Source organism: Helianthus annuus, chromosome 4 (genome assembly GCF_002127325.2).
Source record: "Helianthus annuus cultivar XRQ/B chromosome 4, HanXRQr2.0-SUNRISE, whole genome shotgun sequence".
Lineage (NCBI taxonomy): Eukaryota > Viridiplantae > Streptophyta > Magnoliopsida > Asterales > Asteraceae > Helianthus > Helianthus annuus.
Window position 1 is genome coordinate 166,007,637 of NC_035436.2, and position 14,521 is coordinate 166,022,157.

General features: G+C 30.4%; 2 protein-coding genes across 2 annotated transcripts; one reads left to right on the forward strand and one right to left on the reverse strand.

Annotated features, from left to right (window-relative positions):
* The first annotated feature begins 3,734 nt into the window (after positions 1-3,734).
* LOC110933881 (probable E3 ubiquitin-protein ligase bre1) lies at positions 3,735-5,514 on the forward strand. Its single transcript, XM_022177084.1, has 3 exons — positions 3,735-3,930; positions 4,826-4,984; positions 5,054-5,514. Exons 1-3 carry the CDS (start codon positions 3,735-3,737, stop codon positions 5,512-5,514), a joined length of 816 nt encoding a protein of 271 aa, XP_022032776.1.
* Positions 5,515-11,044: 5,530 nt separating this feature from the next.
* On the reverse strand, positions 11,045-14,521 carry LOC110933882 (protein FAR1-RELATED SEQUENCE 5-like). The gene is made up of 7 exons (XM_022177085.2): positions 14,500-14,521; positions 13,691-13,846; positions 13,147-13,608; positions 13,036-13,105; positions 12,684-12,942; positions 11,906-12,469; positions 11,045-11,734 (listed from the first exon to the last, which is right to left on the reverse strand). The coding sequence occupies exons 1-7, from the start codon at positions 14,519-14,521 to the stop codon at positions 11,111-11,113; spliced, it is 2,157 nt and encodes a 718-aa protein (XP_022032777.1). The 3' UTR covers positions 11,045-11,110.

The following is a 14,521-nucleotide window of genomic DNA, read 5'->3' on the forward strand; positions in this document are numbered from 1 at the left end:
CAGGGCATGATTGGGTTGATCCAAAGCTTATGACTTGCTATTACTTGTTTTAAATAATCATTAATTCATAACAAATGTTTCATAAAACAAATAATTCAAATACATAATTACAAATACAAGATCATAACAAATAAACTACACTAATTCGTTTCTTGTTAACTAAGGCCCATCCTATGTCCAATCTTCTCTTCGTACTTGTTCACCTGTATCATGTGTAAAAATGGTTTTTGGGTCAACAAAAGTTAGTGAGTGAACCTTATTGTTATTGGAAAAATAATATGTTTAAGTTTGATTATTGTGAAAACGTGCGTTAACCAATGTAAGTAAATATGTTGTATGTGATATATCATAACTCATAACACAATCTCAAACAATAAACAAACCAACTGAAATGATTCAATAAATGCGTGCATGTTGCACGGTATTATGGTGTGCCAATGAATGAATGTATGTTGCACGGTATTATGGTGTGCTGCAAGGTCTAAGCTCAATCAAACGGAGCTGACCTCGTATGGTTGGCAACGTCAAGTTCCGCTCATAGGTAATGGGGAATAGACGAGCCTATGATGATGTGATATCCAAAATGTATGAAATGCACCAAGTGATAAACAACCACACAACACATAACACAACCTCAAACAATAAACAAACCAAATATAACGATTCATATGAATGTATGCATGTTGCACGGTATTGCGGTGTGTTGCAAGGTCTAAGCTCAATCAAACGGAGCTGACCTGGTATGGGTGGCAACGTCAAGTTCCGACCATAGGTAATGGGGAACCGCCGAGCCTATGATGATGTGATGTCCATAATGAATGAAATGCGCCAACATGATAAACAATCAAACAACACATAAATAGATACTCCGGCCGTTTTCTCTGACCCCCTCCTTTCTTCTTCTCCAGTCTTCTTCACCCGCACCCCCTCATTCTCACCCTTGTTCTCGGGTCCGGCCAGCCACCAGTGGCGTTCCGATGATGATGATGATACACAGATGATGATGTTGATAGACTGGTGATGGGGATGACGACGTGAAGTTGACGATGACGGCGATGGTGTGCCGACGACGATGGACACGCGGCTCCGGTAAGTGACTCGGCCTGAAATTTTGTGTTATGCAAGTTTACTCAGACATGAAATTCATATGGTCATGTCTTGATTTAGATGCCATATTAAATGTAGGCCATGCACTTGTGGGTTTACTTTGGGCTTTAGTAAAAGAAAAGCATGTTGGTACTAACAACCTAGTAAAATGCAGGTTGGAAAATGTCACAGGTTTTAAGTAAATGTTATTTTTGAGTCAAAAAATATTAACTTGCATACTAGGGGTGTTTGGGTTAGCTTATTTTGGAGCAACTTATGACTTATTGACTTATAAAAGTTAATAAGTTGTTTTTGTAGAGTTTGGATTAACTTATTTAAGAAGATTTGGTGTGTTGAGAAGTTATTTTTGAGAAGTTAGAATTTCTAACTTCTCACTTATGACTTATATAAGTTAATAAGTCCTTACTGAGAAGAAATCCCAAACACCCTATGTTACAGAATTTGTTGGATTTGGAAAATATGATTATAATAGGTCAATGGTATTAGTAAACTACTAAACTCACTGGCACCTTTGTTTAAGTATACGATGGAACTTTGGTATGTTGTATATAATGATATGTGAATATGCGATTATATAGTTGTTATATAGTAAGTTGAGTGAAATAGACGTTCGATATAATTTTACCAATTCGATGTTGACCGAGGGTTAATGCAGCAATGCACCGGTCACACATCTAGTATAATACGATATGTGAATATATGATTGTATAGTTGTTATATATTAAAGATGTTGTTGCCTATATTTATTTGCAATTAGTTTTCGTTGATGATATTTGTAATAACTTCTACTATTTACATATGTTTAGATATGGAACAACATGAGAAAGGCTACGGACAATGCCATACATATGTTGCTGAAGGAGTTGATGCTGATTCTTTTAAAGAGTTAGGTATTCCATTAGTTTAGCTTTATATATAGATTTTGAAATTGTATGTAGTTTGTAATTTAATGTAGCTTGTTATACATTTAGCAAATAATTGTAATTTGACTGGTTTATTTCCGAATTTAATGTGATTGGGTTAATTTGAAAAGGTTCGAATTGGTGTACATATACTGGCTTGATTTGTTCGGGTTTTGAATGGGCTCGAAAATGTCAAATTATATATTTTTTCCAGCTTACATTTTAAGACGGGGTTCATCATATAATATTTAATAATTTTCTAAATATGTATTTTGGATCAAAAGACGGGGTTTATCATCTTTTAAGACGGGGTCTACTTTAAACCCCGTCTAAAAACACCGTATTTTAAGACGTGGTATTTTAAGACGGGGTTAGAAACCCCGTCTTAAAGCTCAAATCACCCAGTCTAATGCTCTATTTTGTAGTAGTGTGTATCCGTAGGAAACATGTAGGAAAAAGAATAAACAGGTTTCGTCACATTCCATTGGAATTGTGTAGGGAACAAAGATAAATTCGTAGGAAATGTGTGGGAAAAATAATACATTATGTTGGAATTATGTTGGAAAAAAACTAATTTTGTAGAAATTGTGTAGGAATTAAGAACATATTTTGTTGGAACTGTGTAGGAAAAAAAATATTTCCGCATGAACTATGTAGGAAAAACGAATACATTCCGTTGGAATTGTGTAGGAAGAAAAAAACTTTCCGTAGGAATTGGGTAAGAAAATTAAAATATATAAAATATGTATAATAAAAATAAATATAATTGATTTAACCACAAAATTTTAAAAAAGTAATGTTTCGTGGGAAATGCGTAGGAAAATTAAGAATTTTACTTCCGTGAGAAATGTGTAGGAGAATTCTAACCAAACATTTGTATGGGAAATGAGTAGGAGAATTTGTAGGAAGTACGTCAGAAAAAAATTACCCACGAGCAGAATTCCCACAGCTCATTTTCATGGGAAATCCGTGGGTAAAACCTACGGATTTCCCACAGAAATTGACGTGAGAATAGCAGCAGTTTTCTAGTAGTGTAGTAATTGAAAAGTGATCGGAAAATACAAACATGCGTGTCATCGGTTTATGGTTTTATTTAAAATGGTGTAGTCTACTTTTTTTGTCATTCTATTATAATAATATATTATAACATGTGACAAAATTTCTATAAATTGTTACGATATATATTTATTTTAATCTAAGTTTCGATTAAAATTTTGTTCACCAACGAAAGCGTCCATCGGTAAATGTTGGCATTCTTGAAGGAAGAGTTAACCGACGTAGAACTCCTTTAAAACCATGAATCATCCATCGGTAATACATCATCACTTTCAAATAAATAAAACATCATTTTCAAATTATGAATTTATCGTTAATAAAATTTACAATCGCATAACTAAGTTACGGGATTTAACCTAATTTTTGAAAAAATGTGCACGTAATTAATTTATAGGGTGGAGATATAATAGGAAGTTTATTTCGCTAGGAAGGATAGGAAGTAATCATAACCGTCCAATTGCACAATATACGGTCAAGATCAAAATCAAATTAAAAACTGTCATTTAAACACGCTCTCCGGAGTTTCAGGGGTATTATCGTCAAATTTCAAAATAACCACCGTTGATTATACACAGAAACGCTTCGAAACAAAGTGCATTACGTTTTACACTTCCATTGAACGATCAAACACATACAGAAATTTGAGAAAATCATACTCCATTGAAGTTCATGGCGTCGTCGAGAGATAATTTGAAGGTTTACATTCGAGTTACTCAAAACAAATCAGTCTCTGAAAACCCTAAATCATCAAAGAAGCTAAAAACATCAACAGCTGAAGAGAACATTGATGAACAAGAAAATATTAGCCGAAAATCAACAATCAAACAACAAAGAACTAGAAAACGCAAAGATATTTCAGACAATGGTATATTTATCTATTTTTTGCTCTTTAACTGAATTCATGTTACGTTTTATGAAGTACAATAGACCTAATATATCATATCCGTTCCGAAAAATAGTTAATGAGTAATATTATCCCCTATCTTTACATTTTTGATACCACAGACTATATTGCGTTTTATGTTAAAACTATGATCTAAGATACTAATGCTTCTTACGGGATTTATATATTGTGAATTAATGCGTTTTACCTAAATAAATTTGCAGAAACAATGAGATTATTATTATGATAATTGTAATCGAATTTTACTACATTGCGTTTTATCTTTGAATTTGCTGAGATACATGTGTTGTTAACTATTGCGTTTTATATTAATATAAATAAAAAAACAAAATGAGATTATGTAATGTTAATTTGGTGTGTTAAATAATATGATGTAAAGTATTGCGTTTTATCTTAAACCTGTGAATTACTGCTTTTTATCTTTATAGTGTTAGCTAATGCGTTTTATCATTAATTTCTTAATTGACATTGTTGACTAATGCGTTTTACATTAATAAATCATAAAAAACAAAAATGAGATTATTTAATGTTAATTTGGTGTGTTAAATAATATGATGTAAAGTATTGCGTTTTATCTTAAACCTGTGTGAATCACTGCTTTTTATCTTTATGGTGTTAGCTAGAGAGTTTTATCATAAATTTGTTAATTGACATTGTTGACTAATGCGTTTTACATTAATAAATCATAAAAAACAAATGAGATTATGTAATGTTAATTTGGTTTGTTAAATAATATGATGTAAAGTATTGCGTTTTATCTTAAACCTGTGAATCACTGCTTTTAACTTTATGGTGTTAGCTAATGCGTTTTATCATAAATTTGTTAATTGACATTGTTTCATTATTCTATTTAAAGTTAAAAAACAAGAGGAAAAACAACAACAGGAAAAACAAAAAAGGCGAAGAAAGAAAGTGGTGATAGAATCATCAGAAGAAACAGTTTCTGATTCAATGAATGAAAAATCTAGTCGAGCAATTGTTCTGCATACTTCCAATCAACAACAAGTAAATTCAGGTAACATAAAACGCATTTAACATATTTCATGAAAAAAATATATGTTTTTAACACAATTCATTGTATCAGATGATGATTTTGTTGATCCACAACCAAGAGTTAACCTGACAAAAAATCAAAAGAAGGAAAAGGCAGAATCAAAACCAAAGAGATCACAGAGGAAAGATAAAACAAAAGAACAACCAGAACAACAACCATATTATGATTACGACGGAAAAAAAATTAACATTAGATGTGCAGTCAATAATCTAAAAGATTATATTGAAGGTTTGTCAAAAGAGCAAAGGAATGTTGTTAGAGAAATAGGGTTTGAGAGCATACTAAAATTCAAGCTGCATTCAGTTCCACGGAAATTCGGTTATTGGCTGGTAAAAAACTTTGATGCTGAAAATGATGAGATAAATATTGGAGATGAAAAGATTAAGATCACAGCTGAATTCATCCAAAAGGTATTTCAAATACCAAATGGAAAAACAGAGATTGTGGAAAAACTGAGACCAAAAGACACTGATCTTATAATTAAATTCTGACGCGGTCAATTCCCCAAAGATATTTTGCAAAGAATGTATGCGCACAACTTGATTACTTATTTAAAATCAAGAAATGAGCTTGGAAGATTGTTCAAACTGAATTTCTTGGTTATTTTTTTTACGATCATGGCGGAGGCAATGCAGAGTAGTAATGTTAATCAAAGATTCCTGCCATCAATGAAAAGTGACAAAAAAACCCAGAATTTTAATTGGTGTGAATATATGCTGACCGTTTTAAAGCGTACAAGAAGACAATGGCCTGGAAATGAGAAGCTCTTCAATGGACCTATTGCATTGTTAGCGGTATGAAATCTGATCTTTCATTATTGCTACATATTTGCTGAATGTTTGTTTAGGCTGCTTGTTTATATTATTTGTTTGTTTAAAACTAGACTTTATAAAACGCAATGTATATTTTAAAACGCAATTATCTTTCATTTTTGTTTATTTAAGTTATTTGTTTCTTTAAAACTCTTCTTTGCTTGAGTAAAACGCAATGTTTTTGTAAAACGCAATATATTTAAAGTTACAAAACAATAGTTTTTTAATTTGTTTACAATGATTTATATTTTAAAACGCAACAAATTATGAATTTATTATTTATCTAAAACGCAATGAATCATACAGATACTATATGCATACAAAAAACAAGGATTTGATGATACTGAAAACACTGAAGAGTTCTCACTTTATAAAACGCAATGTATATTTTAAAACGCAATTATCTTTCATTTTTGTTTATTTAAGTTATTTGTTTCTTTAAAACTCTTCTTTGCTTGAGTAAAACGCAATGTTTTTGTAAAACGCAATATATTTAAAGTTACAAAACAATAGTTTTTTAATTTGTTTACAATGATTTATATTTTAAAACGCAACAAATTATGAATTTATTATTTATCTAAAACGCAATGAATCATACAGATACTATATGCATACAAAAAACAAGGATTTGATGATACTGAAAACACTGAAGAGTTCTCACTTGATAAAATTGATTCTACAACATTACAAGAATTTGAAGATGAATTGGAAATTGCTGCACAAAATGACGGCAGATGTCTTGTAAATGATAAAGTTAAAAAAGTCAGAAAGACTAAACAAAAAAAGAAAGATGAAAAGAATGAATTTTATGTTTATCCAAGTGAATCCGAGAATGAAAACGAAGAAATTTTTGAAGATGAATCTGAAGAAAAACATGAAGACGATGCTGAAGAACAACCAATCTCCTTACTTAAAGCTGCAACAGACTGGATTGATCAAGAGAATCAAGAGAATGTTCAAAACAGCCAAATTATAACAAATGAAACTGAGAAAACAAATACAGAAAGTGGAGGATCATGGGGGCAATTCTTCATTAAACCATCAGTAGGAAATAAAGATAAAATGTGGGTAGACAGTCAAAGCCGACTGCGTAATTTCATACCATCACAAAATCAAAGTGAAGGTCTTTCTGACATTCATTCAACAAAAAGTGGCGATGAAAATATGAAGAACATTAAAGATAAAAAATCACATGAAGAATATCTTGTGACTGCTTTGGATCAACATTTTAAAGGAATTGAAGAAGTTTTCGAAAGCATTCAATCACGCATAGATGAGATTGTGGAGGAAAATCCAACGAGTGAAGCTCTTCATAACAAAGTTAACGAATGGGTGTCATTGATTGAAAAATTCCACCATCAAGCAAAAAAGCACCAGAAAGTTAATATTGATTCAACTATGATTGAAACACCATCAAGATTTCTAAATTTGAGCCAAAATGAAGACACTGAAAATCAAATCATTTCAAAACCATTGATTGTAAAACGCAATGATGATGATACAAAACACAATGAGGATAGCTCACCTCTAGTTCAATCATCCAATCCAGAAACAATCAGTGAGAATGAACCTGCATCTGTTCTGCAAACACACATTGAAAAACCTTCAATGGTACAATCATCATTTAGCGAAGAAACTCCATCATTAATGTTGGAGATTATCAAAAAGACAGATGAAGAAGAAAAAAAATCAAATCTAAAGAAATTTAATGATGATGAGGTACCATCCTTTGATTTGAAAATTTCTCAGTTGCCTTCAAATGTTGATGAAAATGAAGTTGAAGTTGATGCTACTGGACACGGTGAACAAACCGAAATTCAAGCGGAATCTGAAAAAAAACAATCGAACAAGATGTTCAAATTACTGGAATACAAACAATGTTTGATAGAATTGAAGAACAGGATACTGAAAAGGAAATCAGTGATCTACTTCAAAACACATCATTCCTACACCCACAAGAAGATCAGTATAAAACACCTGCAAAATCAGTTCATCAAGAACAACCAACAACTGATATAAGCAAAACAGAAGAAATAATCACAAAGATGGTACGACCAGATCGAGAGAAAAATGTTCCTGAAGTATTTTGTTCACCATATTATCTAAGACAAGTAGCAATGAAGGAATCAAGAACAGCACACGAAAACAACATATCGGGATATGCGTTCCATGCAAAAGGAGAAATGATGTAAAAATTCATTTATATACACTAAAACAAAAAAACAAAAATCAAAATATTATAATTTAATTATTATTATTATATTTTTTTTTGCAGGGATATTCTCTTTGAAATTAAAGAACATGCATTTCTATATAGATATGCTGCTGAAACAATGAGGCCAGGATTGGAAATCACCGGAGAAGTAATCAATTGTTGGTCTTATATTTTGAATGAAGAAGAAAAAAGAAGATCAAAAGACAACAAATCTCCACGATTTTTCTGTACTATTCGAATGCTGGTATGATATTTAAAACGCAATTTTTCTTATTCGTATAATGAAGAATTTTGAAGTTTGATTGAATTATGTTTTATAAAACGCAATAGAATTTTTATTTCTTTAATAAAACGCAATGATTTCTTTGTTTGAATGATGTTTTATAAAACGCAGCTGTATGTTTTATTAACTTCATAAAACACAGCTCTATGTTTATTTACCTTCATAAAACGCAATAATATGTTAATTTGTTCTATTTTATACAGGCTTTACCAAATTGTGACAAGGAAGAATCTGAAAATAAAGGAAAGATGATAAAAGCATTCACAATGAACATAGAAAAAATTCTTCAAGGTGCAAAGCTAAAAAGCATAAAGGATTTTAAAATTATCCTTGTCCCGATTCTCCATATACAGCATTTCTTTGTTATATCTTTCAATCTTGAAGAGAAACAAATATTCATCATTGACAACAGTGCGAAAGAAGAAACAAATGAATCTAAATATGGAAATGTCCCTGAAAATACAGTAAGTATTCTTAATTATCCTTTTAAAACACAAATATAAACCACCTAATCTTTTTGTTTTGTTTTTTGTTTTTTTTTTTCTATAGAGGGATGCTTTGGCAGCTTACCTTAAATCTGTTGGACATGAAAAAGCAGATGATATAAAGGGAATAATCCCTGTTAGAATGCAGATGAAATGGAGGACACAACATAATGGCATTGATTGTGGTATATTCACAATGCGTCATATGGAATGTTATAAAGGAGAACCAGTCGAAAAATGGGATTGTGGGTTTAACGTGGAATATGAAGTACCTGCAAATATCAAGAAGGTTAAAAACAAAAAACCAGTCAACAAGCAGACCGCACAACTTGAAGATTTAAGAAGAAAGTTCATCGCAAAGATATTATTGCACGAAATCAACGAACAAAGAGATTATGTTATTGAAGACTCAAAGACGTTTCGAGACCTCAGTGCGAAACTTAAAAAACAATCTTATGAAACTAGTTTAGATAGGATTAAAGACAGGCTTGCTCTTGCTGGTTTACTTTGATTTTGAAATGATACTTATTATAAAACGCAATGTTTTTTCATTTATCTTGGTTTTTATATAAATCATTATTTTCTTGATCATGCTAGTTACTTTGAGTTAAAAATGCTACTTACTATAAAACGCAATGTTTTTTATTTTAAAATATCAGTTATTTTTTTGTTATCTTAAAACGCAATATGTATCATTTAAAAATATTAAATCATTATTTTGTAAACAATTTATACAATTATATAAAATTTATAAAACGCAACATTTTAATATATGCTATTGTCTTTTTAAATTATTACAATGTATTAAAATGCTAAAAACTATAAAACGCAATATTTTTTCTAATTATTCTTTTCCAAACATATAACGCAATATATTTATAACGCATTGATTTTTTTTTTTAAATTTATAAAATACAAAAAACAAATAAAATAAACTGATATCTTAATGACAAGAAATGATTAGACCAAAAGCCTTAAAAAGCCTTTTAGATTCCTGATATAAATACTGTATATATGATGGAAATATCAATTAAAAGAAAAAAATAAAAAATAATCATTATTATTATTAAGACAAATTGATTCAAATTCCTCTACCAGTAGATTATATAAGAACAGAAACCCTAAACTATTTTCACATTTCTCTCATCATACACCAAAAAACACCAAAATACCCAACACACACAAACCCTAAAATGGATAATCAACAACTATCAGTTTGGTGGGTTAAAAGAGGCAATTTCTTTCTTCAATTCCTTGATGGAAAAAAAATAAAATACCATTCCGTTGCTTCTGTCCTTCAAAACTGCAATGAAAATGTTTTGAAAAGGATGAACGAAATAGGTATACCACCTTCTTGTTACACAGATCAAACAGCCGCACTGTTCAGAATTCTACACAAAAGATATGGTAATCCGAATCAAACAGAAACTGAAGATGCCCAGGTTACATCTTGGGAGTTCATTGAAGAAACTTTCAAAGTTTCAGTGACTTGGGACGATGGTGAGGTGCAGATGTATGACCCAAAGGACATATCTACCAGTGAGGATATAAGTTTTTTGAAGCAGTTATCCGAAATACCAATCATCAACAACTCTGCTAGCAAATTTGCAGAGAAGCTTCAAAACGCAGTACTCTCACAGGTTGAACTTTGGGTTGAATCTGAAAGTGATGAAGAAATCCCTGATGGAAGCTTAGGGTTTTCATCCGATGAAGAAACAAACTTTGATCCATGAAGCTGATCATGCTAGTTATTTTTGTTATTTTTGTTGCTTGAAAAAATCATCTTTGTTTAGAACTATCATTATCTATATAACGCAATGTTTATTATATCTACTTGAATTTCTTGTTTAATTTTATGTTTAATATGTGTTACAATAAAACGCAATAATAAAAAAAAACATATTAAAGTATATTGTTCTATCTATAAAACGGAATAACAATATACTGTTATCATAAAACGCAACTTTCCAAAAAAAGCTGTCATGTGATTTTGAAATCCCTTTTGGAATCTTAGTGTTGTCATCATTTCGTGTTTAATTTGTTCTATGATCTATGTTACAATAAAACGCATTAATCAAAAAATACAATTTAAATTATATTGTTTATGTATAAAACGCAATTACAATATATTGTTGGTATGATAAAACGCAATTAACCAAAACATACTGATAAATATGATGGATATTATAAAACTCAGTAATAAAATGAGATGAAACATATACATCATAAAACGCAATGACAAATTTTTTTTTACTTATTGATATCTGATTTTGTCAGAATTTCTATACATAATTACATTGCATTGCTAGAACCTATAGCATTAGAAGAAACCTTATCTTTACATGTGCGACTGTTATGTCCTTTTTCACCACATACACGGCACGATTTCTGGATCTTTGATGATTTCTGAATTGCAATCTCACGATTTGACTTGATCCTTTTTTGTACACCGCATCCTTTGGTCCTTGTTTTGATCGGCACACGAATAATAGAATCTGATTTTTCTATGTTCCCTCCAATTTCAGCAAATCTTTCTTTGCGACTAGGAGGCGGCGCAGCAACCATAACCTCATCCGCTTTATCAATATAACTTTTAATATGATCCCTGTAACGACACAACTCATCTATATCGCCAACCAGCCTATTAACCACATACTCATTTGCAACAACGATTTCTCTATAAACTTTATCAATTTCACTATTCCTACCAATTTCATCAAACCGAATATTTGAATGATTTGATCCAACAGAAACAACATCTCTCATCCATCTTCTATGAACATATCTTCTAGGAAACTCATTTATATCATCATACCGTAAAACGTAAAATATATGCCGGCATAATATACCAAATTGTTCAAACCGTTTGCAAGAACAACTTATTGTTAATCCATCTTCTTGTTTGCTGTATTGCACCTGTAAATAAGATTAAAAAGCTATATAAAATTAGTGAAATTAAATATAAAACGCAATGAATCTTAATTATAATACAGATAAAACTATATTTTCATATAATGATAAAACGCAATGAATGATGGAATAATAAAACGCAATAGATATTTAAAAATATATAAATTTAAAAAATACCTTCAAAAAAGATGTGCATGGCTGTCTGAAATCCTTTATTTCAAAATATTGAACATCACCCACAATATCAAGAGACTTTGACATACACTTTGTAATGGCAGCATCAATTTCAATCTGAATATCCTTAAAAATTGTTTTGGTGTATATTTCTGATGCTTGTTTCTCCAATACAAAGTCACTCCAGGGCTTAGACTCAATATACCTTGTATCATGATCATTCCTCCTATGCTCATGCCTTTGAATATCCATTGCAGTCTCAAAATGAGTGAAAAATTCAACAAGTGTACATCTTGGATTGCAAATCTGACCAAAGAAGTAATTCTCGCTTTCACATCTCGAAGTAGTACGCATAAGACCAGCCAAATCCTCTCCATGGTAATAAGCAGGAATCCAGTCAAATCGAAGATCGTACATATCTTTTAACCACTCATGATTTTCCAATCCAAAAGTAGACATTATTGAATGCCACTCAGTTTCAAAATCTTCTGGACTAATAGTATCATTCCAAACAACATGAGTCATTCTTGTATTAAAATCAGTGTTTGCAGACAAAACAGGACCAACCTGAATAAAAAAGTAATAATATTATAAAACATAAAACGCAATAATTTAAAAACAATATATTGAAAATGATAAACATAATGAATTGATGGTAAAACGCAATTGTTTTGTAATTCTATTGATAAAAATATTTGGTGATCTTATTGTATAATACATAAAACGCAATAATAAAACAATTAAAATTTCAGTTTGTTATATCATAAAACGCAGTTAATACCTTTGTCTTCAATTTCTCCCATATGTGCCACATACATAACCTATGCCTACTTCTTGAAAGTACATCCTTAATAGCTCTCTTCATTGCAGCATCTTGATCAGTAACAACAACTTTAGGCTCACTTCCAAAAGCATTAACAAAACACCTTAAAAGCCATCTATAAGAATCTGCAGTCTCCGAACCAAGTAATGCACCACCAAATGTGACATTCCTATAATGATTATCAATACCAGTAAATGGAACAAAAACCAAATCATACCTGCATAAAAAACAAATTAAAAAAGCATTAGAAATTAGAACAGAATGTATAACGCAATAGAATATATAACGCAATAAATGAAAAAAAACTTACTTGTTTGATTTATAAGTAGCATCAAAACCAAATATGTCACCAAAAACTGTATAATTTTTTTTTTTGATTGCTCATCAGCCCAGAAAAGCCCTTTCAATCTTCTATCTTCACCAATAACATAATCACATGTGAAACCCGGACAGCATTCTTTCTTCCTAATAAGACGCCTAACTACCATTTCTGCATCATACTCTCCGATATAAAGATTCAAATCCCTTCTATAATTCTTACAATCAACTTTACTAGCACCAACTTCACCAAAACCACCATACATTGTTTTCATAATATTGAATGCTTTAACAGGTCCAATATTGATTGCTGACAATCCAGATATAAAACTTTCTTTCACATAATCGATACTTCGTGCAGCCGGCAAGAAATGAATATCTTCATCTTCCACAAAGATATGATTATGTTCTTCTTCAAAGTAGTAGATTTTATACATATTATTGTTCTCTAATATTAATTTCACATGAGCATTGCATCCAACTCTTTTTGAACCTCTATTACGTCTAACAATCTTTTTACTATTCTCAACTGAACCAGAATCTATTTCTTTGCTAACATGAAATCCTTCTTTTGAACAGACAATATATCTTATTTTCACTAAACCATCACCATTTGTCCAAGAGGTATTTTTTTCTTGCAGAAAAACCTGCAGCAAGTGCATATCTCTGATAAAACGCAAAAGCCTCATCAAATGACTTAAAAAACATTCCAACAGCAGGTGTAATGGATCCACTGACTTTAGGTTTGAAAAACTTTCTTCCACTGTTTATGCATACACGTTCCTCCCACTTGGAAATGTTATCTGAAACAATTAAAAAAAACTTTAAAACGCAATTCATCTTACATAATAATGTTTTTATTGATAAACCAAAAAATATATTAATAAAAATTTAAAATTCAAACATTTAAAGTTTATATATAGACTAATATGGATAAAAAGCATAAAAAGCAACAGCTTCAGTAAAACGCATCATATGATCTGAAACACTTAACAAATAATCATAAAACGCAATACATCCTATATAATAATGTGTTTAATATTAAATCATAAAAATAAGTTAAAAATAATATATGAAATACAAACCTTTAAGGTTTGTATATGAACTATTATCTAAAAAATCATAAAACGCAATACATTCAGTAAAACGCATAAAATGATGAATAAACAAAACATTGTACAACAATAACAGTTATAGACAGTTAAAGCTTTATATAACATAAAAATAAAAGTTTTATATTCATACAATTTAATTAATATCATAAAACGCAACTCTTCACTAAAACGCAATAAATGATGAAGAAAAAAAACAAACAAATTATGTTTAATTATACAACAATAACTATTAAACTTATGAAAAATCAAATATTACTTACAGAACCACGAATTATAAAACGTAAAACAAAGAAATTCAGAAAAAATAACAAAATTTTACTCCGAATTGAAGCTAAACATACCAGCAGAGTTTGAAGAAGACAT

Bases quoted from the DNA above. Each gene is read 5' to 3' on its own strand.
- LOC110933881 (XM_022177084.1), top strand. From the start codon at position 3,735: ATGGCGTCGTCGAGAGATAATTTGAAGGTTTACATTCGAGTTACTCAA. The intron at 3,931-4,825 runs GTATATTTATCT...TTCTATTTAAAG, and splicing joins CAAAGATATTTCAGACAATG to TTAAAAAACAAGAGGAAAAA. The intron at 4,985-5,053 runs GTAACATAAAAC...TCATTGTATCAG, and splicing joins TCAACAACAAGTAAATTCAG to ATGATGATTTTGTTGATCCA.
- LOC110933882 (XM_022177085.2), bottom strand. From the start codon at position 14,521: ATGTCTTCTTCAAACTCTGCTG. The intron at 13,609-13,690 runs GTTTTTCTGCAA...GTTCAAAAGAAG, and splicing joins GAGATATGCACTTGCTGCAG to GATTTCATGTTAGCAAAGAA. The intron at 11,735-11,905 runs GTATTTTTTAAA...TCTTATTTACAG, and splicing joins CATGCACATCTTTTTTGAAG to GTGCAATACAGCAAACAAGA.